General features: G+C 44.0%; 2 protein-coding genes and 1 long non-coding RNA gene across 5 annotated transcripts; 2 read left to right on the plus strand and 1 right to left on the minus strand.

Annotated features, from left to right (window-relative positions):
• Positions 1–52: 52 nt before the first annotated feature.
• LOC109744613 (uncharacterized) lies at positions 53–2751 on the plus strand. The gene is made up of 2 exons (XR_006670857.2): positions 53–584; positions 1143–2751. It is a non-coding gene; the product is annotated as an uncharacterized lncRNA (long non-coding RNA).
• Positions 2752–8898: 6147 nt separating this feature from the next.
• Positions 8899–13125, plus strand: LOC109744608 (pre-mRNA cleavage factor Im 25 kDa subunit 2). Its single transcript, XM_020303760.4, has 7 exons — positions 8899–9220; positions 10783–10828; positions 10984–11077; positions 11170–11243; positions 11904–11990; positions 12075–12185; positions 12654–13125. The coding sequence occupies exons 1-7, from the start codon at positions 9093–9095 to the stop codon at positions 12723–12725; spliced, it is 612 nt and encodes a 203-aa protein (XP_020159349.1). The 5' UTR covers positions 8899–9092; the 3' UTR covers positions 12726–13125.
• Positions 13126–21625: 8500 nt separating this feature from the next.
• Positions 21626–24907, minus strand: LOC109744611 (heat shock 70 kDa protein). Of its 3 annotated transcripts, none has more exons than XM_040400201.3 (3): positions 24182–24907; positions 22772–22801; positions 21626–21883 (listed from the first exon to the last, which is right to left on the minus strand). In XM_040400201.3, the coding sequence occupies exons 1-3, from the start codon at positions 24354–24356 to the stop codon at positions 21849–21851; spliced, it is 240 nt and encodes a 79-aa protein (XP_040256135.1). In that variant the 5' UTR covers positions 24357–24907; the 3' UTR covers positions 21626–21848. The 3 variants fall into 3 exon arrangements, 2 of the variants coding, with proteins under 2 accessions (XP_040256135.1, XP_020159352.1); XM_020303763.4 differs by having other exon boundaries at positions 21626–21914; XR_002228340.4 differs by lacking the exon at positions 22772–22801 and having other exon boundaries at positions 21626–21914; positions 24182–24901.
• Between the last annotated feature and the right edge of the window lie 2059 nt (positions 24908–26966).

A 26966-nucleotide genomic window follows, 5' to 3' on the forward strand; every position in this document is an offset into this window, starting at 1 on the left:
GCAGTCCTTTTTAAGTCATTAAACTGAGATACCGTTTCTTTTTTGCAAAAGAAACCCTGTACTTTGGTATATTCAACCCGCCGTCCATACGTCTGATTTTATTATTTGGGAGCGGATCAAATCGGCGGCTCGAGCGGTGACGGCGGCGACGGCTCGAGCTTGCAGGGGCTGGGGGCAGATCCGGAGGCGGGGGTCGCCGGTGACGACGAGGAAGGCGGAGCACGGGCGGATCCATGGCATCCGCAGCTCCTGGGCACAAAGGAGATAGGGAGGCCAGGGAGAGAAGAAGGAAGAAAGGAGGGGTTGTGCGGCGACCTAGCGAGGAGCTCGCCGGAGCTGGGCGAAGGCGGACTGGCGTGGGAGACGGAGGGGTCCGGCGCAGTCCTTGCAGGTGGAGGCAGGCGTCGAAGCAGAGGACGAGAGGATCCCCAGCCTAATTGTGGCATGCACTCAGCTTCCCCGATCCATCCCCTCCTACCCATCCGGCCCTTCCTCGATGGCCCGCATGCGACGAGCCCCTACGCGGGGTAAGAAGGGGGATCGCGCGAGGTGGAGCACTCCAGCCCCCTCCTAGCCCTACCACGGTGAGGCCTCCTTTCCCTCTCTCCCTGCCTGAGCCACAGGCTGGCGGTGCTGAGGTCGATCTGCTCATGCACACACTGTTGCTGTGACATGATGACAGCCACGACCCACTTTTTCTTCCAGTTCCTTGTTTTTGTGGTGGATGCATCCATGATTATTTGTTTCAACTATTGATTTTCAGTTTAGTCAATCAAACCCATTCCGATGCTGCTCTTTTACTTGTACAAATAAACTATTGTTCACTAAACTGAGCAGCTAGCTACTGGTGTCTCAAAGATTAAGCGCAAGTTGGTACTTATGGTTAGGCCTGCCTCAAGTAGAGGAAGAAGAGGAGGCCTGAAAGAGAGAGGCCGCAAGGTAGAAGCCTTTTGATTAGGAGGCAGTCCAGCAAGTTGGACGAACTGCTGATAAAGAGATAATTCTATTCTGAATTTTTATCTGAAAAGCAAGATTGGATCACGGGTGTATGTTGGCTATGTCTCTCACGGTGTGTGGAACCAGTTATTGGTTAATTTCATCTTGTTTGTTGACATTGATGGTGTTGTCCATTGGTTTAACAGAAATTTGTTGAAGCTAAAGATGAAGAGGAACTCGTGGAAGAGGAAAAAATGACATGGTAGAAACTCATTCACACATATCAGGGTCATAATGAGAGGATTGATCTGCTTGATTCGCTCCTGATGGTCGGTGGATTGTTTCTGGTAGGGCTAAGAGTTCTGTGAAGGTAAGATTTTGATCCAACCTATTAAGCAGTACCACACAAATTACAGGAGAATCTGTTGTTTGGTCCAACCTATAAAGGTGCCATATATGCTCAGTTGCTCACAACAGTGCTAATATTAACAAGGTGAATAAACTCCTGCTCTAGCGGAAGATATCCTTTATATTTTTGGGGTCACTGATACCTGTACAAAAACATAAGATGTTTTCCTAGATAACATCTTTCCTCCAAAATAATTTATATATCATCTAGACTTGGTTAGTTGTAACTTTTGCTTTCTGTTCTTTCCACACGCTTCTGTAGGTTCAAATGACAATTGTTAAATTTTGGGACCTTAAGACTTTTTAGTTGATTGCATCCTCTAGACCGGGAGGTATAATAGCATATCCCAATTGTCTAATTGATGATTCAGAAAGCTCTGGCTCTACTCATGTATATCAGTTTATATTCGGATTGTGAAGTACTCCTTCTATAAAGAAATATAAGAGCGTTTAGTTCTATAAAACATATTTATATGTAGTTATCCAACAAATTTATGTCCTAAAATCTTACAACTTCTCTTAAGCTGTTTTTTTGCAGGAAAGCTGTATTTGATCATAACCTTGGCTTAAATGCAATTTAATTTCAACCTCAAATTTGGTGATTTTTTGAATGGGCACAACTGTGTCGGTAGAGGACTAGAGGTTGACAGTTATGAATTTTGTGATAATCTTTGGTTATACTGTTATATATAGCACTTTCCAGGTTATATGGTTCAAATTCTTTGAGCCAATTCACAATGACCATTCCAGATTTGGGCCTTGCATTTTTAAATTATTTTGTAACATTTTGGTTGATCTTTGATGCTGCTCCTTAATTTTTTACATTGACTGGTGTAGAACTAAATGAGTGTTGCCATTCAAGGGAAGCCCCAAGCTTTTAAACAGTATATGAATGTTGTTAGCTTGGTCCTTCACAAATAAGTCCCTTGATGTGTGTCATCTGTCATTGCGTATAAGATCTGGTCTTTCTATTTTGCATTGATTTTTCTTCTCCCGGTGCACTGAATCTGCAAGGGCGTGTAGACGGTAGGATGAGCAGCAGCATGCCGGTGGTAAGACAGGGCGTGTTGGCGTACGCGAAAGAAGCCATGCATGAATCTTCGTGGCGGATGCTTGCTGGCCGTAGTGGCAGCACCAATTCAAGCTGGGAGGCGGGAAGCTGGAGTAGCAGGAACGATTGGTCGTCCATTAGGCATGAACCCAACTCCACTGTACTCCCTTTTCTTTCCATAACCAATTCTTTGGAGCAGACATGTGGGTACAGTTACATAGCCTGAAGATTGTTTGCTTTTTTTGGTTAGTTCAGATTTAGATTTCTCAGATATTCACTATTTGATCAATCGATCCATGTAGATCTCATTGACATCACTACAAGAAACCTGTTAATTCATGACAGATTTCGGATGACGTTCTCAGAATCCGTCACAGATAGGGTGCCCATCGATCATGGTTTCTCTAGTTCGTCATGGAAAACGTCATGGATTAGCAAGATGAAAATAGGCCCCCAAAGCGGTAGCCCCATTATGACGGACACAGAGAAACCATCACGGAAACAGTCATGGAACGAGCAGTTGGGCCTTTTCTTTATTTATACACCATCCAGTCCGTCACGGATGGCTCATGCTGATGTGCCATATTTTTTTCTTCTTTTGGCCAATATGTTAGTCCTTGCTACGTCCCGTGCTACACATGGTGCCATGCGAGCTTGCCGTAGTATGGGCCCACATGTAAGTGTAGCAGAGCAAGAAATGAGCCGAGACGATGCCACATCAGCTTCGCCGAAAAGTGCGGGTCCCACATGTCAGTATGACACAGAGAAACGATGCCACATCAGCTTCACCGAAAAGTGCGGGTCCCACATGTCAGTATGACACAGAGAAATAACAAAAAAATATTAATAGCGCTCAAGGTGTTCGAAATATGACTATCTGATGTACTGGCGTATAGAGGAAGTTCCATGGATTTACTGGCGTATAGAAATATGACTATCTGATGTACTCGTATGACTTAGCTGAGTTCCCTCTTTCTGTAACAAGGCTCTCTTTTAAAGTTGTTTCGCTGTCCTCAGTCCTCGTGATCTCGGAATCAGTATTTAGTTGATAACTATGGCAACAAAGGATAGTTTGCGAACAAGGTTCTCATCCCTTATATTTATTTTGGCACGGAAAAGCACTGTGATTAAATCTGTTGAGTACGCCCTTATAGCAGACTAGAAGTAAGCTTCATATAAATGGACCTTGAATGTTGTTATTGATAAAGAACGGAATATAAGATACGTTTACAATTATGTGAGGAAGCGAGCATCAATTATAAGGAGGTAAAGATGTCCATGGTGGAGCTGGTGGACAGTATGGTACGTATAAGAGAACCGTGAGTGGTCGAGTACCAACTGCAGCGGCTTGGCTGCCTCTGAAAGTGGTAGCAATTCCGGGCCAGCAAGGCTCACGCGCGCCAAGATGGAAAGCATCAACCACGACTCCACGATGCCGACATGTACAGCGCCGCCGGCTCCGATGGGAGCGGGCTTCCGGATCATCACAAGGAGCTAATTAAGGAGCCACATTACGTTAGTATTGCAGCGCACCAGACATGCTTAATTTTTCTATGAGCCAGGTTAAATTAATTAGTATTTTTTTAGGTATTCTTAGTGCAAAAATGTCAAAAAAGTGGATGAGCTTCCAGGTAAAACCGTAACAACAGTATATTTTCAACTATCAAGCCTTTTGATTTGAAAAAATATAGTCACAATTATCTTCCGTGTGCATGTAAATTTCCATGAAAATTGACGAGATTTGTGCGACATTTTAAAAAAATCACGATATTTTTTTCTAGAGCATTAAAACATCAATCATAAAAAACAATTTTTGTGCAAATTTACAAGTTCTTGAAGCATCATGAATATGTACACTTTCAAACAATCCATTTGGTACGATCAATCTTTTTTGTGAATTTAAATAAGATCCTTTTCCTTCACTAAATAGCTTCAACATGGAGACTCTAATAGAGTAGAACTATATTTTGCGACTGGCTGGACAATTTGGACGTGATAGTAGGAGAGAAACAACGCAAGAAATAGGACAAAAACTTGACCGATAAGAAGGAAGGATGTCCAACAAAAATATGGTGATAACGCATGAATACCGGTGCTGGTCGACCGATTCAAAGGTTCCCGAGTAAAATGAATAGATACCAGACATAAATACTCTAACATTTGTGCTACTGTTATTACATACCATACAATTACAAGCTGGAAAATGCTGATAAAACCTAAAATACCGGGAACACAAAATCATATGGCAAAAAACCTAGAAAGCCTACGCGTGCTCACTACTGCGGATAAACATCATAGCTACACTACTATGCTTAGATCGCATATAATAGTTAGAAGTGGTTTGCATATAATCAAACAATAAATTTGTGCATGAAATTATTTGTTTTGTAAAATTAATGATATAGTAGTTGAATGCAATCATTGAAGGTTTTTTAAAGAGAAATACAGTACCAGCGAGCTCCACATCGGTATCGGTCTACCTAATCATCATGTATCAATGGCAAATATTAGCATGCTCCCTCTTACCCTCTCTTTTTACATGTGAGGTAAGTAGGTAAGAGTTAATCAGAGGGAGCATGTTAAGACTACTCTATATCAATGACACAGGGGAGTTGGGGTTTGAATTTGATGAATAAAGCAAAATAAGATCATGCAATCGGATTCGATGCATTATTTGAAGGTGAAAATTGTGGACAAACAATTAAAAGAAATAACTCGGGACTACAACTACATTTGTTTCATAGTGGGAATGGCAGATGAAACAATGCCACTTAAGAAAAAATATCATAACTTCATGGCTAAAGAGACTTGGACAAGATAAACAAAGTGAAAAAAAACAATCTACATGTATTTAAGTAATATATCTACATCAAGGTAGCCCTCAATTCATACATTAATAACTACAAATATGCATTTCCTTTTCAAACTATCATATTTAATTAACGAATGTTTCCATGTGAGAATTCTCAAAAGTTCTTTTATCTTTATACCACAACTGCACATCCAAATTATCTCACCTTAAGCACTCTGTTCTTTTAATTTTTTTAGGGTACTCTGTTCTTTTAATTAAAGTGTGATTTTTTTATATCCCGGTGCAACGCACGGGCATCTCTACTCCTAATGTCTCAGTTGGTAGGTCGCGTTCCGGGTTTTATTTTCGTCTCACCTCACCCGGTCTTTTTTGGTACTTCTTTGGTACTTCCTCCCACCTCCCTCTCAGCCGCGAAAAACCAAGGAAAACCCCGCGATCGAGTCCCGCACACGCCCAACCTCCCGTCTCACGCTAAGCCGCATAGAACCAAAAAAAAACCTCAAGCCGAGTCCCCCGCCCGCCCCCACGCACTCCAGGCCCTAACATCCCGTCGCACCAAGACAGACGAACCAAAAAAATCTACGAATAGTCCGCCGGTTATTTTTCGCTGGTTTTTATTTCGCCTCACCACTTTCGTTGGTTTTATTTCGCTGGTTTTATTTCGTCTCCCTCCCACCTGTCTTTTCGCTTCACCACCCACATAAACCCATCAGATTAGTTACCATAAAAAAATCGCAATCAATCAAGTATTGATGATCAGATTAGTTACCATATAAAAAATAAATCGCAATCAATCAAGTATTGATGGGATATTTCCTTATATTGATGTGATTTCCCCTTTTTTATCATCAATCGTCTCTACTGCCTAAAAAATGCGTAGCTTTCGTTTTCGCTTCACCACCCACATAAACCCATCAGATTAGTTACCATATAAAAAATAAATCGCAATCAATCAAGTATTGATGATCGGATTAGTTACCGTATAAAAAATAAATCGCAATCAATCAAGTATTGATGGGATATTTCCTTATATTGATGTGATTTTCCCTTTCTTATCATCAATCATCTCTACTGACTAAAAAAATGACTAAAAAAATGCGTAGCTTTCCTTTTCGCTTCACCACCCACATAAACCTATCAGATTAGTTACCATATAAAAAATAAATCACAATCAATCAAGTGTTGATGATCAGATTAGTTACCATATAAAAAATAAATCGCAATCAATCAAGTATTGATGGGATATTTTCTTATATTGATGTGATTTTGCGTAGCTTTCCTTTTCCTGCCAACCGACCGCGTCCCGTCTCCCTACATCCACCCTCGTTGCTCTGCCTCCCGCACGAAAAAAACCCTCTCGTTTGACCTCCCCCAAACCCCGCATGATGGAAAAACCCAGCCGCCTGCTTCCCCTCCTCTCGACCGCTCCATACGTCCAGATCGCGGCCCCATCCCCATCCTCCTCTCACGTCACGGCGGCCGATGGACTGCCGCCACCACCCTCCTACTCTCTCGCCGCCGCCGTCCTCCCGCTCGCTCGCCGCCGCCGTCGCCACCAATCCCGGCGAAGGCGCCGTTGCTGCTATGTCGCCTCCTTTCCCCATCCAAGCCTGACCATGGCAACGGCGCCCTCTCATGTGTCCCGCGGTGAGGTTTGGGGAGGCGCGACCACAATCCAGTAGGGATCTCACCGCGGACCCGTCCGCTGGGATGGGTGTTGCCTCCGTTGCGAATGGGATCGAAGGGAGGGACTACTTCGTCGTCAAAGTCGGCGAGGCAGCGGCCGATTGGGAGCCCGGTTGTGAACATGGGAGTTCGTCCCCATGGAGGCAGCGGCCGTGGAGATTGGATGTGAAGCAACCCCACCTGCCGGTGGTGGAGGCTTGCCGTCCATGTGATCCTTTCTTCTCCCGGTATCCCCATTCCTTGCCTCCCATTACAAAAGCGAGCATAAATGAGAGCAGGGGCTGATTTTCATCACTTCATTTCTCATATTTTATTTGCTTTTTTGAGATTATACAAGATGCTCCCGATCTGTTTTGTCAAATTACTTAGATCGTCTTATGGAATTGACAGCCATCGCATTTTTCACCTCATGTTATTTCTTAATCCTTGTCCCACTAGGCATCCACTACATGTTTGGTAATGACGTGATGTTGAGGCGGCTAGGAGAAGCTCAGCAGCCAGATCAAGGGCTATCGAGATGGATCTGGGAGCCAAGCAATAGTTCTTCTGTTAAATTTTGGTTATTATCTTTTCTATTGTTACGATTGTGGGATGGTTGATTTTGACTCGGTGTAACATTTGCATTTGTTTCCCCAGCTTGTTGGCGTAGATGCGTGGCACTGCGGCAACTAATCAAGAGCGAGGGCAGTGCACATCAGAGCTACGCTGAATGTAGCGAGCCAACCACGAATTGGGTATGTTCACACGAGGGATGGGAGAGGAGAGGAACATTAACATTTTTCATGATTTGGATGAAAATTTCAGTTCATAGTTTCTCCGTACGTGGCAACACACTAACGGTACTCATGGGCTTAGGATGAAAGTAGCGCCAGCAGAATCAGTAGGTTGGATGGGAAGGCGGTTGTTGCCCTTGTCCCTTGGTGCTAGCCTACCGTGGTGGCCTCACTAACTTGCTCATTGCGAATACGAGTTCGTGGGGTCGCGAGTTGCTGCAGATTTGTTTTTATCACTTTTTACAATATTTATTGATGTATCCCTAACTCATCGAGTCATTTTTAGCTTTGATTTCCCATATACGCCAGCCTAAATATCCCATGGTCAGAATATTTGCATGGTTAGTGGACATTGTCCCTTTCTTTCTAATGTTTAATATTTTATATTGCCGATAGAAATAATTTTATCCGCTTGATTTAGGAAGTGCACATAGGTAGGTCAACATATTTTGTAGCTCTTTCGGATGTAAAAGCATATGTTGCATAAGAAATTATTATCTTCCAAGCATACTCACATTTCACTAACAAATAGGGGAAAGTTCAGACTTCAGAGCGATGATAAAAAGGTTTATTCCTCACTCTTTTGTTGGAATTTTAGTTCCAAGTTAACATGATTTCTTATCCGCTTAATAAGTCATGCATCTGCTTAATTAGGTGATAAGTAGGGCTATTGTGGGGTTTGTTTAAACTCCAGCATAAGGAATTCTTGTTTAAGAAAAAAGACTTTTGGCTTCTTTAATTACAAATTGATTGCAACATCGTGTTAGTATGTGATTTCTCACATCTGGTTGTAATATTTGTGAAGACGTGCATTGCACGTGCACTTGGAAGCGGGCCCGTGGCCCGCGCCGGACGGCGCCGACGCTGACCCGGGCCACCTCCTCCACGTATTCTTGGAGCTGTGGCTAGCCGATTTACATGAAATTAATTCCCTCGGTTCTGGTGGCAAATATAATACACATAATCCATATTGTTATGCACTAGCGTGTGTGTGTGAAATAGATGAATTATGGTCCCGTACCCAATAAGATGGATATGTGTGTGTGTTAGAGAGAGGGAGAGGGGGAGAGAGAGTGAGGAAGAGGGAGGGAGTGTGTGTGTGAGGATTTGATGGTAAAAAAGTCGCCAATATCGTAATATTGAACTTTTAAGTTAACATGGCCCCGTTGCAACGCACGGGCGTTCTTCTAGTATTTAGTAGTATCTATACAAATCCAGACCAAACCGTGGCTGTAGACGGAAGGAAGTGGGCCTGTCTGTATATCACGAAACCGACCGAGCCCAAACAGCGACCGAGACGCCGACCTGACCCGACCCCGACCCCACCCCCCACCATCAGCCTCTCCTCCCCCGCCGCCGCCACCACCGGCGACCACCGGAGCCCGAGAAGAAAACCGCGAGCGCCCCGCGAATCGAAGCGGAGGAGATGGTGGGCGCCTCGACGTCGTCGGTGGTGAACGTGTACCCGCTCGCCAACTACACGTTCGGCACCAAGGAGCCCAAGATGGAGAAGGACACCTCCGTCGCCGACCGCCTTGCCCGCATGAAGGTCAAGTAAGTGCGCCTCCCCGCCCTCGGCCTCCCTGATCCACTCCATGAACCGCTCTCGCCGGAAGCCGTGAACACTAGAGCTCGGATTATTCCCCGGGTCGAAGATCCCCGTCGTTAGTTTCGATTTCATCAGCAGAGTCCCCTGCGCTGGCGAGTTCCGCGGGGGAATGTCTGGAGGTGGCCAGATCGTTGCCTACTTTGGTCAAAATTTGAAATTTACTCCGCCTGGACGCTTTGTATTAGCTCAGATCAGTATAAGAACTCTGGAAATCGCTTCATGGAAACCTAGATCTGTGTGTTGATATATGAATTTTGATTGGATTTTTGGCTATCTATTCAGGGTTGAAAGCTGCCGGTGGCTTGAAATAACTGCACAAATGCAGAGCAATCTATTTTACTCGATGTGCTTAGCAGGGGAACTTTAATAAGTATGGAGCTTGGCAAATTTTGTTTTTTGTAACGGCATAACTTGTAATTATGCCACTTTATGTTACAAATTGTTCCTTGTACCATGCATTATTGTTGGGACAAGATCAAATTGTTGCATATCTGTAGTCAAATTTTGAACATCATGTTGCTAACGCTGCTTGGTTTTAGCTCGGATTTAGGTACTGCAGAAATTGCTTCGTGGAAACCCAGTGTTCTGTGTATCTGCCTGTATGCTAATATAGGTGCTTTTGTTAGTTTGATGGTTTTCTGTTGAGGGTTGTAAGCTGGTGCTGGCTTGGAATAGCAGAAGAAATGCCGACCAATCTAGTTTATGAGGTCGACCATTTCCTCTCTGTTCGTGGTTACATTACTTTGTGTAGTTCCTTTACTAGATGTGCTTATCAGGGGAACTGCAATAATTATGGGGCTTGGCAGATTTCTTTTGTAATCATGGAGCATTATGTAATTAATGGTTCCTTATGTCGGAGTATACCATGGAGCATTATTGGAAGAAGACCAAATTTCCATGTTTTTAGTCAAATTTCGAACATCTTGTTGCGAATGCTGCTCTTATTTAGCATGGATTTAGGTACTGTGGAACTTACTTGATGAAAACAGAGTGTTATGTGAATCTGTCTGTATGTTAAAAAATAGGTGTTTTTGTTAGTTTGATGGCTTTCTGTTGCGCGTTGTAAGCTGGTGCTGGCTTGAAATAACAGCAGAAATGCCGAGCAATCTAGTTCCTGAGGTTGACTACTCCCTCTTGTTTCAGGATTGCATTACTGTGTGTAGTTTCTTTAATAGATGTGTGTAGTAGGGGAACTACAATGGTTATGTTGCCTGGTGGATCCTTTTTTTTTTTTGCCAAGGATGTAACTTGTAATTATGGTGCACTTTGTAACAAATAGTTATAAAAGATAATTTGTTGGTAGAATGGCCTGGAATGTCAAGTCAATATGTATCATAAAGGAAATCCATATAGAAGCTTCGGTGGTTCTTCAATTGGTTGTAGGTTTATGTACATTCTGTTTTGTGTCTTAAGTACCCTGCGAACAGCTTGGCTTCTTTGCTAAATATGTTTCTTAACCTTGTCCTGTCAAGTGGATCAACCAACTAATTACTTTGACAAATGGCAGCTACATGAAAGAAGGAATGCGGACAAGTGTTGAAGCAATCCTGCTGGTATGTTTCTATTCTTCCATCTCATCATTATGTTCATATACATTTTTGTGACTGAACACATCCAATTGTTGACAAATTTCCTGCAGTAACAATTGTTCAGTGGACGTATTAATTTGGCAAATAAACTGAAATATTCATTGCATTATCCTGTTCAGGTGCAAGAGCACAATCACCCCCACATACTGTTATTGCAAATTGGGAACACATTTTGCAAACTTCCTGGTGGACGTTTGAAGCCTGGGGAAAATGGTGAGTTTTCTGTTGCTTCACTCTTCTATTTTGTTCCTCATACATGGGGTCATCTGCTTTGGCTGTTTGCTTACGTGACTTGAATTCTACAGAAATTGAGGGCCTGAAAAGAAAGTTGTGCAGCAAACTTGCAGTGAACTCACCTTCCTTTCCACCTAACTGGCAGGTATTTGAGTCCAAGAGAAGTTCAGTTCCTTTTTTGTTAATGGTCAATGGCCATACCATTTCGCATAATTATGTTGGAACTGGTCACTTTGTACCTTACTGAATCATAGTTAATCCAACTGCACTGAAGACTATCTACATCTGGAAGAAATAAAAGATTGAACTGCGATTTCAGCTTCTTTGACCCATCTATAACAGTCATATTTATGGCATGTCCTGTGTCCGAGAGGAAAAATTTATAGCATGTCATTAACATTATATAGCTCCGTATGTACTATGTTGTGGCTGTGCCTAAATGGAACAGTGACACGGGTGCTAAGTGCTAACTACAGAAATCGCTATCACAATTTCCACTATTTAAAACATGAACCACCTACCATCACCCCAGCATAATTTCCTGTGTCCACATGCTTATGAAACAATATTCGAAGTGGACATCTGTAGAAGACATGCAACACTGACGTGTAGTCTTTACTTACCGAAGTATGAAATACGTTGAATCAGCATGAACTTGCGTGTCTAGCTTCTTACAGTAATCTTGGGTTCCTGTCCTATTGACAGCATGCTCACTTTGTTGCTATGAGATGTTTTTTAACGTAGACCTTGTGTAATGTAAACTGTATCCATTCCTATAAAGCTGTAATGTGTTTTTCACTTACAGGTTGGTGAGTGTGTTGCTGTTTGGTGGAGGCCAAACTTTGAAACCGTGATGTATCCTTATTGCCCTCCACATATAACCAAGCCCAAGGTACATTCTTGCTTAAGAGGTTTTTTTACCATCTATTGTTGGGATTTGGGATTAGATAATGAAAATGACCAATGTGATGAACAGGAATGCAAGAAGCTTTTCATTGTTCATCTAACTGAAAGAGAGTATTTCGCTGTTCCAAGGAACTTGAAGCTACTTGCTGTTCCACTGTTTGAACTCTATGACAATGTTCAGGTAAGTGGCACTCCCCCATGCTGAATGTTAGCTTTCCTTGATGTTTAGAAACATTGTATTCATCCCTCGAGTGTGTCTAGATATATATGCCTTAATAAATTTCCAGTGACATGTTGTAATTTTCATCACAAGAATCTGACCCCATACAACTGTTTTTGTCTTGCTTCACATAAATGAATGATGGTACTATTGAATTGATCTCTGTGAGAAAGAATCCATCTCTTGTAGTTATGAAACCACTTCAATCTGGATTCCTTTTGGCACCATCAGTTTTTACCATTTTTATTTCTGTTTAACCAGGCAATAGGGATAGGATGGCTGTAACATGCATTTTTTTAATGAAATTCAGACCCCACACAAAGTTTGCTCAAGCATGCTATATTTTGCTCTGTGACTTGTATTATTACATCGTGCCGTTATCAAGCTTTTTGTGGTGAAAGTCTGAAATCTGTTTCTATTTGTATGCAGCGGTATGGACCTGTAATTTCCACCATCCCGCAGCAGCTGTCTAGGTTCCAATTCAACATGGTGAGCTCATAAGGGTGATGAGATAGTGTTCCCAAGGCCTCTTTCGGCAGCCCACTCCGAGCGTCTCTTCGACATCAAACTGGCTAATCAACTTAGCATGACTTGTTTTCTCAGTAACCATGTTTCCATGAATTATGCGGCATTCGCACTATTAGTCTAAAACTAGACATGTACCTATGTTTGTTCTTTCATTTTGCGATTCCGTTAGTACATCTCAACTGTGTTGTATGTGTGGTGTATTTTGTGGTTGTTGTTCCGTGTTCTAATTTATTTGTGTATATGTACCAATGTATGTATTTATAATTTGCATGATCTGCTGTAGTAACTTGTCAGACTCGCTTTCTATTGTCCGCCGATGAATTGGGAATGTTTTGTAAGGAGCTACCCCTTCAAATTACAAGCTTCCTTATTATTTTCGGCAGTGTACCATAATCTTTTAAGCTTTTCGGTATTGTAAGCCTTTTTGAATGCCTGCACCCTTGGTCATGTATAAGTTCACGCATGTTCAGTAGGCTATGGATCATTACATGGCCCTTCAACTGGTAGGTGTGGGTGTTTGCCTTGCTGAGCTAAAAGGTGACCAAAATCCTTTAAAAAAAAAGAGGTGACCAAAATGCCAAAAGCATCTGTAATTTGGTCTGAGATCATAACGTTGCTGTTGTCTGCTTCACATATTCAAATAATAAAAACCATTTTAGTTATGCAATTTCTCTCTTAGACAAACCCAGTAAATTCCAGAAGAACATTTTCATTATGCAATTTCTCCCTTACACGCCCCATTATATAATATACAGGCATATTGAGGAGCCTCCATCGCAGCCACTGTGTGGGAACACATGATGAGATGTTTGGGAACACATGATGAGCTCCTGAATCAATTATCCATAGGGAGCTCTGCGGTCAAGCATGGCGTGTATGGAAATGAACTTCGTAAGAATTCATAGCCTTCACTAAACCCATGGTAGCGTGTCGGGCGCATGTTTCCCAGGTATTGGAACTTCGAGCTACTCAAATGATAGGCCATTCCTCTCTGCAAGGACTCGCTCAGAAAGAGAACTTCTTCATGAGGGTGAAATCCAAGGATGTAAAAATCTTTGGTGCCAAGGACATCCTTATTTTCCTGCTTAGCTTGTTCTTTGTAATCTGGAGATCTATCACGAGGGGGATTATCGTTGACGTCTTCTATGATCCAAGACCCCTGAGCATCCGGATTGTATCTCAGATCTGCTTGCATACGGCCAAGGACAAGATCTGTCTCATACTTTAAGACCCACTCGGTAGGAGCATGAGCCTCGTCGAGGATCCATACTTGAAGCCAGCGATGAGAAGCGATTGATGCAAGATACACACCTTTCTCCGATTTTCCGAGTCGTTGTTGTGGAACTTCTTGGGCCTTGGTAATAATACCTTGGGGTGGCTTGATTACTTGGTACTTGCCACTTAACAAAGATATTCTGCAGATAAACAAATATATGTAGTAGTTACAAAATTACAAATTCAAAAACATACATATCTTATAGATCGAATGATATTTCAGTGGCAGTTTTTCTACTAAAAAAAGAGAGGATAATCCCTTAGCCTCAGCAAGCATCCATTGATGTTGAAGCTCCGAATTCATCCTATCTAGGTCAAATTTCAACCTTAAAGTTATCTGGGAAACGTCATATTTTTAAGGCCTCCCAGCGAACTCACTTAGATCCATCGGATCATGATCTAAAGGAAGAGAATTCTCTGCACAGCTTGCCATTTTTTTGTGCGACATGACAAATTTCTGTAAATTTCACATGGCAATTACTTGAAAACGCATGGCAAGTTTGCGCGTTCACTGGGAAGACGCTCCCATCGAATGTTCGTCAGATAACGCCGTCCAATTTCGAAGAGAGAGAGAGAGAGAGAGAGAGAGAGAGAGAGAGAGAGAGAGAGAGAGAGAAGGGTAGTACCTCATGACAAAATGGTGGTGCACGTAGAGGTGTCCATGCCAGTAGACGGCGCGTCTTTGGTTCATGCGAGACCAAGGCACGTCGGCGATGGTCCCGAAGGCCTCCCCCTGCCGCCGGAAGGACCTCTCCTCCCACCTGTTAGTCCTGGAGGAGTACACGTGCAGCAGCATCGGCGACGGCGGCCACTCCCACCCCGCCGCCCGTGGTCCCCGGCTCCAAGGAACCTCCGGGACGCCGAACACCTCGTAGTGCGGCGACACGGCGGGATCGAACGCGATGTAGTCGTAGTGGCGGAAGAAGAGCTCCTTGGTGTCGCGGCGGCGCGGCCGCGGCGGCAGCACGGCCCACCGCCGCGCGGCCGGGCTCACCACGTAGCCGCCCAGCAGGAGGAGGAGGCCATTGCAGTGGTCCTTGACGAGCACGTCACAGCCCCAGTCGGGAAGGCGCCGGAGGAACTTCGCGGTGGCCACGGACGAGGCCGGCGAGGGGGGGGGGGGGGGGGGGGGGGGGGGGCATGCGAAGAGGTGCGTGAACTCGCGGCCTTGGAAGTTGATGAGGATGCCGGCGAGCGGGAGGCGTGGGGGGTCCATGAGGCGGCGGGCGTCGACGGCGGCGCGCCAGGAGCTGTGCACGCACCGCGCCGCGGCGAGGACGTGCGGAGGGAGGCGGCGGAGGACGTCGGCGAGCAGGTCCTCGGGCAGCTGGTCCATGGCCATGATCGATCTGTGCCGTCCCGTGCTGTATCTGTGCGCTTTTGTGGACGCAGTCCGGATCCCTAACGAGACCGAGAGTCCGAGACCGACGCAATCCGGATGACTCACGATTACTCGTGAGCAGGAAAATTAACTGGCCGGCACACGTTCGCTTCGAGCTGGTGATTTCCTGCGTCGACGGCGGGCGGAAGACCATGCATGCGGCTGCCGGAGCTCAGCCACCTCCTGTCCCTGCAGTAGGGTTGCTGCCGCCGGCGATCAAGAGTTCAAGACTGTGTTCCAGGCCAGTGGATCAACTGATCCCCAGCCAGAGTGGTGTTCATGGCCAAATCTTCTGGAGATACGCTTTTGAAGTGCTGCCGTTTTGATCCTATTATTAGTTATTACCCTCCTCATCTTAGTTTCTCAGTGCTGTTTGTTCTGTACCATAATCTACGTCTGTCAATGCTATATATGTTGGATTGTATTGAATGCGTTTTGCACTCCCCTACAGCCACACCACAAAATGCAAACGTGATCAAACCAACTTAATCACATCCAAGTGTCCACGTTACAACAATGGTCTACCAATCAGATCAACGGTTCAAATCAAGTGTTTTGCCATTAGACTACCCCAAAACGTCCCCATGCTAGACAACCCAATGATCGTTAGCTCTAGGAAAAAAGACCACGTCCGTGATCTAATCTCACTAAACCGACCAACGCCGCCGGCCGCCGCCACTCCATGCACTCTCCCGATGTCTACGCCCCGGTGGCCATACAGTCTTGAGGACACCTCGGCCCACTCCGTCCATTTCATCATTGCCTCCTCCAGATGAGTTGCACTGTCTGCTTCTCCTTTTGCACTCTCTTGCTCTACCACCTTCACATTCGGTACATACTTGATCTATTGTGGGTTGCATCACAGCTGGCTCCTCCATACTTGCATCTTGGCTCCCAAAAGATACTTCCCTTCTTGTAAACACAAATTTGCTTGCATCATCATCATCTTCTGCATTATCTGGAGGATACACTACTTGCTAGGAATTGGGTGTGCCACATCTGCATCTTCAGGCTGAACATATCTGCAATTTCTGGCTCATTTGATTTAATCTTGCAACGACTAATCACTAGAGGTAGCTGCCTTATTGGGAAATTGACCACATCATCCTCAGTGAAGTTTGCATTCAAACTGTCATCATGGTCAAGATATAGACTAAATGAGTAATGGCCAAGTGACACAAATGTAAGCATCCAATCTGTGTCACTATCTCCTTTGATTTCTCTCAACACATTCCTCTTGATTGACATAATGGGAATGCAGTAATAGACCTTGAGCCTGCCTGCCATCTCCCATCCTATCTCCTCAACTAGGTGTTCAATCATGATTGGAGACCAAGTATCTGTATCAACTTCATCATACCATAGTTCATGACCATTGAGATAAGAACAATTGCTACCTTGCCCAAGAAATATCCACATAGTTAAAATGAACTAAAAACTTCTTGCTGCGCTTACCTGCATACATCAAAATAGAGCACAACAAAACAGAGCCTCAGAAACACAGGCAAGCAACCACCTTTGAGCACCAAAAACCCTATTAACACCAAAAACCCTATACCACCACTGTATGATCCAGAATCTACTCAGCCGTTTCTACATCCAACAAAACATAGCGCATATACGTCTTAATCCCAACGAAAAAAATAGCGCGCTATAACCGCGTTATAGCGCCGTTATAGCGTATTCGGAAAGGAAACGCTATATTTTAGCAAATTCGGCCGCTACGGCGCTATTCACGTAATTAGCGCGCTACAGGCCGCTATAACGTTGTAGCGTGTAGCGTTATAGCGTTCAAAGTAGATGTAGGCCAACGCAGGTTTATTTGGTGGTTACTGCATGGTAGATATAGGCTCGGTGCTCAATGTTCAGAGTTTATATGTTGAATAGATTGACTAAAGTTTGAGATTCAGTTTAAAATTTATGCTTCCTATCTATGGCTAGATTATGTCTCTCTATGATGTTGTCTGAAGTTACTGAAATACTTTATTTCTGGATATATTTGGCATTTTTTTGCAAACGCTATTCTGAAATATAGCACGCTATTAGCGCGTTATAACTTGTGTAGCATTTAAAGAAGGGCCACGCTATATTTTGTAGCACGCTATTTTTTTCGTTGCTTAATCCCCTACAGACAACAAACTTTTCCAACCCAAAACCCTATACACCGAAACCCCCCAAATCCTGGTCCAAAACCATATCCAAATCTTCAAATTATAGATGGCCATAACTGACTAAAAAACTCAACATCCACAATGCCAAAACCTAAATTTCTATCCTAGATATTATAGCGCAAGAACCATGAGGGCTTACTGTAGTTGGGCTCCGGAGCACCATCGGATCGACAAACAAGCGACATCCCGCCGAAAGAGCTTCAGTGACGAGATGCGGCACGCCTCCGCGGTGACTCTCACCCTTCCCCAAGAACTGGCACCGGAGATGGTGCGCTGCTGCCGACAATTGCCTCCACCCGCCTCTTCCTGTGCCACCTATCCCCTCCTCCCCTTTCATTATGATCAAAGCCGAAGAGATAGGGAGATGGGAGGAATTACAGAGCAAACTAGGGATTTTCTTGTAAAAACATTGGGCAACATCCCGCAACCACCAGCTAGCGCCTCCCACTGGTCAACATGTGGTCAAATCGAGCAACAATGAGTGGCATACGATGAACAGTGACTGTATAATCACGTCTTGTCGTATTTAGTGACCGTATTGGATGTACTTTTAAGTATAGTGACCAAAGCGTGCTTTCTTCGCAAGTTCAAGCACCGCCAATGCATTTAACTCCTTTTGGAATGATTCAATAAAGGCGGAAGTTGTTGGTTTTCAAAGTATCATATAGATGTGGAGGTAGATTATCTTGGCACGAATGATTACCAATAGAGTAACACGGGACAGAAATGGTGATTACACCCAGGAGGTGGTTAAAACAGCGTTATTCCAGATATTCCCAACAAAGGTGCTGGGGCCAGATGGCTTCCCAGCCCATTTCTTTCAGTGACATTGGGAGTTATGTGGGGCTGATGTCACAACGGCAGTTCTAAGGATTATTAATGGCACTGAATCGGTAGAAAGTATTAACGAGACTATGTTGGTTTTGGTACCAAATGTAAAAAATCCCACCCTTCTGTCACAGTTCATGCCTATTTCATTGTACAATATTTTGTATAAAATTGCTTCGAAAATCATATACAATAGGCTGGAACTAGTGTTGCCAGAGATAATACCAGAAGAATAGTACGCGTTCGCCCCAGGTAGACTTATTACTGATAACATAATCACTGCTTGTGAATGCTTGCACTACATGAAAAGGAATACTGCAAAGAAAAACAGAAGTTTGCGCCCTAGCTATATATGATGATGTCATATGATAGGGTGAAGTGGGATTACTTGCAAGCAATAATGTTGAATCCGTGTTTCACAGAGCATTGGGTGCATATTGTCATGAGTATCTTGAGGTCAGTTACATTTTCTATTTTGTTCAATGGCAAGAAATTACAAGAGTTCAAACCTTCACATGGAATTCGATAGGGAGATCCAGTATCACCATATCTATTCCTGATAGTAGAGGAGGGTCTTTTGTGCCTCCTAAAATCTATCAATGAGTCATCCAACTTGACTGGTATTAAGGGTGCGTTTGGATCCCTTGCCGGTTTACCTTGCTAGGCAAAGCTAGGCTTGCCGACGGAGGCTAGCCGATTTGGCTTGCTTGCTCGATAGAACAAAAAGCAGGAAACCGCTGGCAACAAGGCAAGCTAGCTCAGGAACCAAATCCATCGCTCCCTTGCTTGGCCAAGCTAAGAAAGCGCTTGTCGGATAACCAAACACACCCTAGGTGTCCCCTTCGGCGGCGCCGGTTAACCATTTATTATTTGCTGATGACAGCCTGCTGTTTTTTAGGCCTAGTGCTGGTGGGCTAATGAGATAAACTAATTGTTGACCACTTATTGCAAAGCTTCATGGCACGGGATAAATTATGACAAATCATCTATTTTCTTCAGCAAAGGGTGTCCAAATAGCATAAGAGAGGAAGTTAAGGGGTTGTTACATGTTCCAAATGATACATTGAGTGTAATGTATTTGTGAATGCCATCGGATGTGGGGTGCTCAAAAGACGATGACTTCAAGTATCTCAAGGACTACCCATGGAGTAGAGTACAAGGATGGATTGAACAAACAATGTCAAGTGGAGGTAAAGAGGTATTAGTGAAGTCAGTTTGTTTATTCTATGTTCTGTTTTAAGTCACCTCGCGGCCTTACTGAACATTTAAATATGTTGATACGGAAGTTTTAGTGGGGCAGCAAGGAAGGAAACGCAAGCCTAGCTGGGCTTCATGGGAGGCAATGAGACAACCAAATAGCATGGGAGGCCTTGGCTTCAAATATTTTGAGTTGTTTAATTTGGTTTCGTTAGCAAAAGGCATGGCATATTCTTCAGACTCCAGAATCTTTGAGTGCATTTTTTTAAGAGTGCATACTTCCCCAATGGAACTATCTTCTCTGCGGAGCTAGGAAGTCACCCAAGCCAAATATGGCATTCAATCCTTGAGGGGAGGGATATTTTGAAACAATGTTTGATTCGTCGAATCAGTAATGGTGAAAGAACCAATATATGGACTGAACAACTGGATCCTAGGGATGTCATGGTGCAACCATATGGACGTCGCTCTAACAATCCTCCAAAGCTAGTTTATTTCTTAATTGACCACACTTCGGCCTCGTGGAGTCTGACTAAACTTGAGGAAGTTTGCCTTCGAATCGATATCACAGCTATTCGATAGATACCATTATGCACTTCAAATATTCCCGACTATTGGGCATGGAACTTTGAAAAGAATTGTGAATTTTCTATTCGGTCAGCCTACAGGATGATGGTGGCTACAAAAATGAGAAGAGGTGCCTGGCTAGATGGCGCGGCTAGTTCTTCCAGTGCTGACCGCGGTGCCACTTCAGGGAAGCTTCTATGGAGATCCCCGGTCAAGGAAGATTCGTATGTTCCTGTGGAGATTAGCAAAGCACACCATTCCCAGAGAAGATGTCTGGGCCAACAGGAATTTGTTAAGTTCGAGCACATGCGGGCTATGTGGCACCGAGGATTGATGGCGACACTCGATGCTGGAGTGTCGATGTCCAGGTGCATGTGGGCACTCGTTGATGATGAGCTAGCAGAGCATTTGTGCGAAACAACGGAACCCAGCGCCAAGCAGTTGATCTTCGCAATGATAGAAACATCATCACATGAGGCTTTTGTGAAACTCGCTGTAACTCTTTGGGAAAATTGGTGGGTGCGGACGAATGATATCCATGATGCGATTTTCTAAAGCGCTAGTGCCATACATCAATTTATTTGCAGCTATGTGAGAGAGCTAGATTTCATGATGTCAAAGAGCATCAGCAGGCCAAGGGCCATAGGACGAGCTACCATTCGACCCAAAGCTCTGCCGACCGGACATGCAAAGATCCACGTTGATGCAAGTATTGCTAGGAACCAGATGATGGGCTCGACATCTGCAGTTTGTAGACATTCTAAAGATTATTACATGGGAAGCTCGTCACTGGTGATACATGGAATATCGGGCGTGGTCTCGATGAATTCCATAGCATGCCAAGAGGCCTTGGCATTGGCACACGATTTGATGATACATGACTTCCTCGTAGCATCTGATTCAATGCAAGTGGTAAGCGATATTCAGAGAGTTAGCAATGGGGCTTTTAGTACCATCATCACTAGGATTAAAAGTAAAGCATCTATGTTCACTACAAGAAACTTGTTAATACATGACAAATTCAGACCGTCACGGGTGTGCTCAAAACCATCATGGAAGGGCGCCCATGACGGATTTGAAATCCGTCATGTATATCGCGTCATAATTTATTCACCATGCAGTCCATGGCGGATATTGGCCGTCATGGATCCATGACGGATTTTGACCGTCACAGGTGAGTATTTAACGGACGCGCTCATAACGACGTTAAGATGCATTCCACGTCATCATCTAACGTGGTGGCCTCCATGAATCTGAGGTGGCAGCCCATTTGATCACCGGCCCAGTTAAAATTTTGGCCCACTACATTTGGCTATAATTAAGATTTCAACCCAATAATTCCAATACAGCCCAAATAACACAGCCCATTCAATTCACCCAGCTAGCACAGCCCAATACATATAATACAAGTAAGTTTTCACACCCAAAAATTTCTCCATCAGCAAAACACATAATTTTGCCGAGCCCACAAATTTCCATTAAATTGTTTCATTCAATTACAATAACCATCAGAGGTACATCGCTGAAGCCACATTGCCATCATTTACAAAAAAATGTCCAAAACATCAGACATTACACACAATAATCACTAACAAATTACAAATGTGCGTGTCAAATGCAGCACCATGGGTTGTATGAGGTTTGTCCTTGAGATGAAGCAGGTAGAAGTCGATGATGTCATTCTTGCTCTGGTACAGGCAGCTCCTGAGCAGCTGTTAAAATACTACACCAATGGGTTTCTAGCTGATATGGAATAAGGAAATAGGAAATGATCATTATATGCACAGTACAATACATATTATGGAGGAAAGGAAACAATTGTGCCTCAAAGAGAATGTGCATCACACGTCTCACTTGTATTACTATTCTGTAGACAAACCCAGTTTACAATTGTGAGAAGACCTATTTTCTATTCAAAAATATATAATTCTAATGCAATATGTATTTTCCTATTTGATGTTAAGTACATAAATGAAAGATCACACTGCAGAATAGAAGTAGTTTTTTTTGCAAATTTGCAAACCTCATAGAAGGCACATTCACAAATATGACTACAATTGACTCAACAAAATCAATTCATTAGTATTTACCACTCCTACCGAACATTCACTATTCCAGCATTTAGAGGCAATGTAAGTGAAGTAGATCACTACGAACAGAGGCAATACAGATACACTCAATATACATGTCTATTTAAAACTACAATAAAGAACTAGCAGTATAAACACTTTACTGTGGCAAATCACAACTCAAGTCTAGTATGGTAATTTCGGTTCTTATCCATTTATACTATTCTAGTTAAGTTGTAGCAAGAAGCCATGGAGAAGTAAAACAACCAACCTGCAAATCACCACAGTACCATGCCAAAATTCTAAGTAACATCCTAGGAAAATTGTTCAGTAGCATGCGTATTGAATATAACCCCACTAAACCTAAATAGAAACCAACATTATCAGTGGAACAAGAATTCAGATTGAAATTCCACAAGCCAAAAATTCAGGAGGCTGATGAAATTCAGAACAGAAAACAATTGTTCAGAGTAGGCGAGTCCAATCCTGGACCAAATGTGTAAACCAGGGATGATGGATGGAAAGGGATACCTCGTTGGCAGCTTAACTTTGTACTGTGATCTGTGCATCAAATCAAGTTATCAATCACTTTTAGTTTTGAAGTACAGTTCCCGAAAAAATATTTCAGACAAAAAGTTGGAGGGCACTAGATTTGTCTTCAAACCACAATCTTGTCCATGTGCTTACCTGATATCTAAGTTGGAAATAATTTGGGAATATTAAACCTAGAAAGGACCTAATAATGCATTGGAACTAATGTTCAATTTGAAATATGGATCATTCAATAGCGTAATTTTAATCCTAAGGTAATTTCACATACTATGATTGGATGCAAAGCATTTTTGCAATTTTTTGAAAATAACGTTGTTTCTGAATAACTTTGGTATTAAATACTTTGAGGTGTTTGGATAAAACAAATACTGTACTTTCACATAACAAGGTATCTATCATACTGTGGTTTTTTTGCGATATTTAAAAAAGAGGTCGGGACCTCTTTTTTCTAAACTGAACTGAGAGAACTCGTCGGCTCGTCTACATCCAAAGTTGATAAAATGCGATTGCCGCCTTTGATCCCTCTATATATTGTCTTTTCAATGAAGTGCTCCTGATTATTAGGCGCTTCAGGTTTGGTAGTTAGTTTCTCTACAGAGACGGCGCGCCTGTTACATTCTTCTGACGATCTTGCACGCTTCTATTGGAATGATGGCTGCAAATTACACGAGTAGCGCATGATTTAAACAAAGTTGCTCCTGGAGTATATCCATTGGTCGTTGGAGCACTTGTATGCAGCAGGCAAAAAGCTACCTACCCAATCAATTCTACGCGCATATAGGCTATGCGCCCGTACACGCACAAAACAATTTTGCCCCGGCTAGCTAGGAGGGGATTTGACGTGCATGACATGCTGCATGCATTGGGCGTCATTTCTACATGCAGATCAGCTCCATTAGTATAGTTGAGCAAGACGCAGCAAGTCAAAACAACACTTGCCAAACACATAGGTGGTTTTATCAAAACTGAGGGAAAATATGCTTTTTAGAAACTTAAGTATTCATTTCCCACACATTTAAAAACTGAGGTTTCAGATTACTATGGTTTTTCATAAACGGTGCTGCCAAACTAAGCTATGTTCAACTTCAATCTGAAACGGCAGAATCAAATACTACATCATTATTTCAATCCTAAGGAAGCATCCCAACTTAATTCTGAAGTATCTAATTTGACAACATAACATAGCAAAACAAATCTCAGAACAGAGAGTAGAGATGCAGATATGAACTACTAATAAATCTGTAGTAAATCTTAGAAACAGGGGATTCGACAACAGCTACATTGGTTTATCAAATAACCATAGTTCCAACCCCAACTAATCATGTCCAGTGCATGGGAATAGAACAACGACTACACCCACTAGAAGAAATTACAGATGGATGCACGTACCGGAAACAGTGTTGGTGGGGTTCATTGCGAGCTGGTTCAGGCGATGTAGGAGGGCGTGGTGTGGTATGCGGTTGCTCTGGTCGTTGGCCATGATCTCGACCTGCTGCCACACACTGACGTAGGAGTAGGTCGTCCCAAGGTCGATGCCGATCAACGGAACCTCGCCCTTGGTCATCCCCTCCTCCGGTCTCTTTGGGGTTCACTGGAAGACGCTAGCAGCGCTCTTTCTCGCGCACGCTCTCCTGTTGAACGCAGAACCGCACGCCCACCGGAGCCCGCGCTTGGGTTCGGTGGATGCGATTTGGGCGCCGATGTTGGCTGCCGTGGTCGCGCCCCGGTGAGGTGGTGCCCGCCCGTGTCGTGCCCGGCTCGAACACGCGTCGTCGCGTCGCACCTCGCGCCTTCCTCTGGTCGGAGCAGTCGCGCGCGCCTTTCTGCTGCCTGCCGCCGACGGAGGAGTAGGCGGGGAGGACTAGAAGATCGAGATCCGGCCACTGCCTCGGCGGATACGGCCACTGGCTCGGTGGATCCGGCCGCTGGCTCAGCAGATCCGGCAGGTGCGGTGGGGCGACGTCCCTTTCCTCGACCTGCAAATGAATCGTGGGAGGTGGGACGGCGGAGATCACGGAAGGTGGGAGAGAAAACCGGGGGGACCGGGGGACTTCGTTCCTCTAGGTGGAAGAGCAGCCGACGGCTCGGGGTGGAGAAGCAAGGAGAAAGAGAGAGGCGGTTGTCCCTACCGTTGGATCCCGGGGAATGGATGGTGCTTATGCGTGATCCGTGGGAGAGTCGTATCAACCAATCAGAAAGCAGCTTCGGCAACACACAGGATCGAGGGAAGCAGGACACATCAGCACGAGCAGTCCGTGACGGTCTGGATGGTTTAGAAAAAAAAGTTTAGGCTCAGCTGGTCGATCTGTGACAGATTCCGAGAATGTCATCAGAAATCCGTCATGGATTAACAGGATTCTTGTAGTGGTTCAATTGTACTTTTACTTTTGAAGGCCGAGCAACTAATAGTGACGCCGATAGGTTAGCCAAGTTTTCAAATTCTCTAGATCGGGATCAACACGTTTGGATGGTCCACCCTAATGTCCTGTTCTAATTCCATCCATTTGGACTTTGATTAATAGAACTTTGTGATACCCTAAAAAAAAGAAGGTTCGTTGATTCTTTTTGGGCGGGTTTCTTTAGTTTTTCTCAGAACAGGTTTTGTTTGTCGCTATTTGTTATTTATTATTTTTAATATTTTATTTTCTTTCCCCCCTTTTTCTTTTACTCTATTTCATCAACAATTTTCAAATTCATGGTTTTCTAAAATTCATGATTTTTCATAAAATTCATTATTTTTTTTCAAATTCATGAAAGTTTTCCCATTTCATGAACTTTGTGAACTTCTTTAAAATTTGTGAACCATTTTTAAAATTTGAGAACTTTTTCCACATCAGTGAACTTTTTTCAAATTCATGATTTTTATAAATCATAGTACTTTTTTCAAACTTGCAATTTTCTTAAGTATTAGCAATTGTTTGTAAAATCCACGAACATTTATTAATTCAGGAACATTTTTTGAATTTGGGTAAGTCTGTATAAAGGTGTAGGATTATATATTGATATAAAGCGGATATTGTCTTTGGAGGCCGAGCTCCATGGAGCCCGGTTTTGAAAATTTGGAATTTTGTCAAATTTCATATTTTCTACATTTCAAAAAATTCTGAAAAAAAACACACATATACATGAAGGCGTAACACACATGTCTGTAAATTTTCAAGGAAAAATAAGTTGAAATGTGGGGTATGCACAAAAGACAAATCTGGGGCTTTTTAATACATGATACTATTTATCCTCCCAGACCATGAATTTGTCTTTTTTATACAGGTCACATTTCAACGTTTTTCATTCTGAAATTTTACACGCATAGATATAACATACTTGTTTACTTGCATAATTTTTTTAAGCCGAAAATTTTGAATTTTGATTTGTTTTCAAAAAAAGGCCTCCATGGCTCCCGGGAGCCAAACGTCTGCTCTCGATATAAAGTATATACATTTCCATTCACACATATTTCATGCATGGATTCGTTAATCACCCGTTTCGTGTGCGTGCGTGGGCGGGAAAGCAACAGCAATACACACCAAAAACGCAAGTCGAGCGAGACACGCCACGCACGCTTATCATTGAGCAGCTCGATCACCACAAAAAACCATCTCATCAGACCCTTACACCACAGGAGCACCATGGCTGCCACCAGCTCCGCGCTCCTCCTCCTCGCCCTCGTGGCCCTGGCTGGCCTCGTCGATCTGCAGGCCTTCGCGGCCGCCCCGATGCCCGCTGACGAGGCAGAGGTCTCCTTGGCGGCGGCGACGACGACGGGCATGGCGGATCCGGAGCTGGACGGGACGATGCAGTGCCTGATCGGGTGCTTCACGACGATTCTGGGCTGCGCCTTCAAGTGCCTGCGCACGCGCAAGGGCATTGACCTGCCGCTCTGCGTCATCGGCTGCAACGACAGGGGCATTGTCTGCATGTTCAGCTGCGGCAAGCCACCTTCGCCGCCGGGTCCCAAGCCCACGCCACCACCTGCTCCCACACCCACGCCGCCACCTGCTCCCACACCCACGCCGCCAGAGCCGCCGGCTCCCACACCAACGCCACCAGCGCCGCCTGCTCCAAAACCCAAGCCGCCGCCTGCTCCAAAACCCAAGCCGCCGCCCCCCAAGCCGACGCCACCCTATCCACCACCTGCGCCCACCCCCACCCCCACCCCCACGCCGCCGGTGCCCCC

Source organism: Aegilops tauschii, chromosome 2 (assembly GCF_002575655.3).
Source record: "Aegilops tauschii subsp. strangulata cultivar AL8/78 chromosome 2, Aet v6.0, whole genome shotgun sequence".
Classification (NCBI taxonomy): Eukaryota; Viridiplantae; Streptophyta; class Magnoliopsida; order Poales; family Poaceae; genus Aegilops; species Aegilops tauschii.

Excerpts from the sequence above, each read along its gene's own strand:
- LOC109744608 (XM_020303760.4), top strand. The coding sequence starts at position 9,093 with ATGGTGGGCGCCTCGACGTCGTCGGTGGTGAACGTGTACCCGCTCGCC. Across the intron at positions 9,221-10,782 it reads CTTGCCCGCATGAAGGTCAA|CTACATGAAAGAAGGAATGC; the intron begins GTAAGTGCGCCT and ends GACAAATGGCAG. Across the intron at positions 12,186-12,653 it reads AACTCTATGACAATGTTCAG|CGGTATGGACCTGTAATTTC; the intron begins GTAAGTGGCACT and ends ATTTGTATGCAG.
- LOC109744611 (XM_040400201.3), bottom strand. The coding sequence starts at position 24,356 with ATGACCAAGGGCGAGGTTCCGTTGATCGGCATCGACCTTGGGACGACC. Across the intron at positions 22,802-24,181 it reads CCCCACCAACACTGTTTCCG|ATCACAGTACAAAGTTAAGC; the intron begins GTACGTGCATCC and ends TTTGATGCACAG. Across the intron at positions 21,884-22,771 it reads AAAGTTAAGCTGCCAACGAG|CTGCTCAGGAGCTGCCTGTA; the intron begins GTATCCCTTTCC and ends GTATTTTAACAG.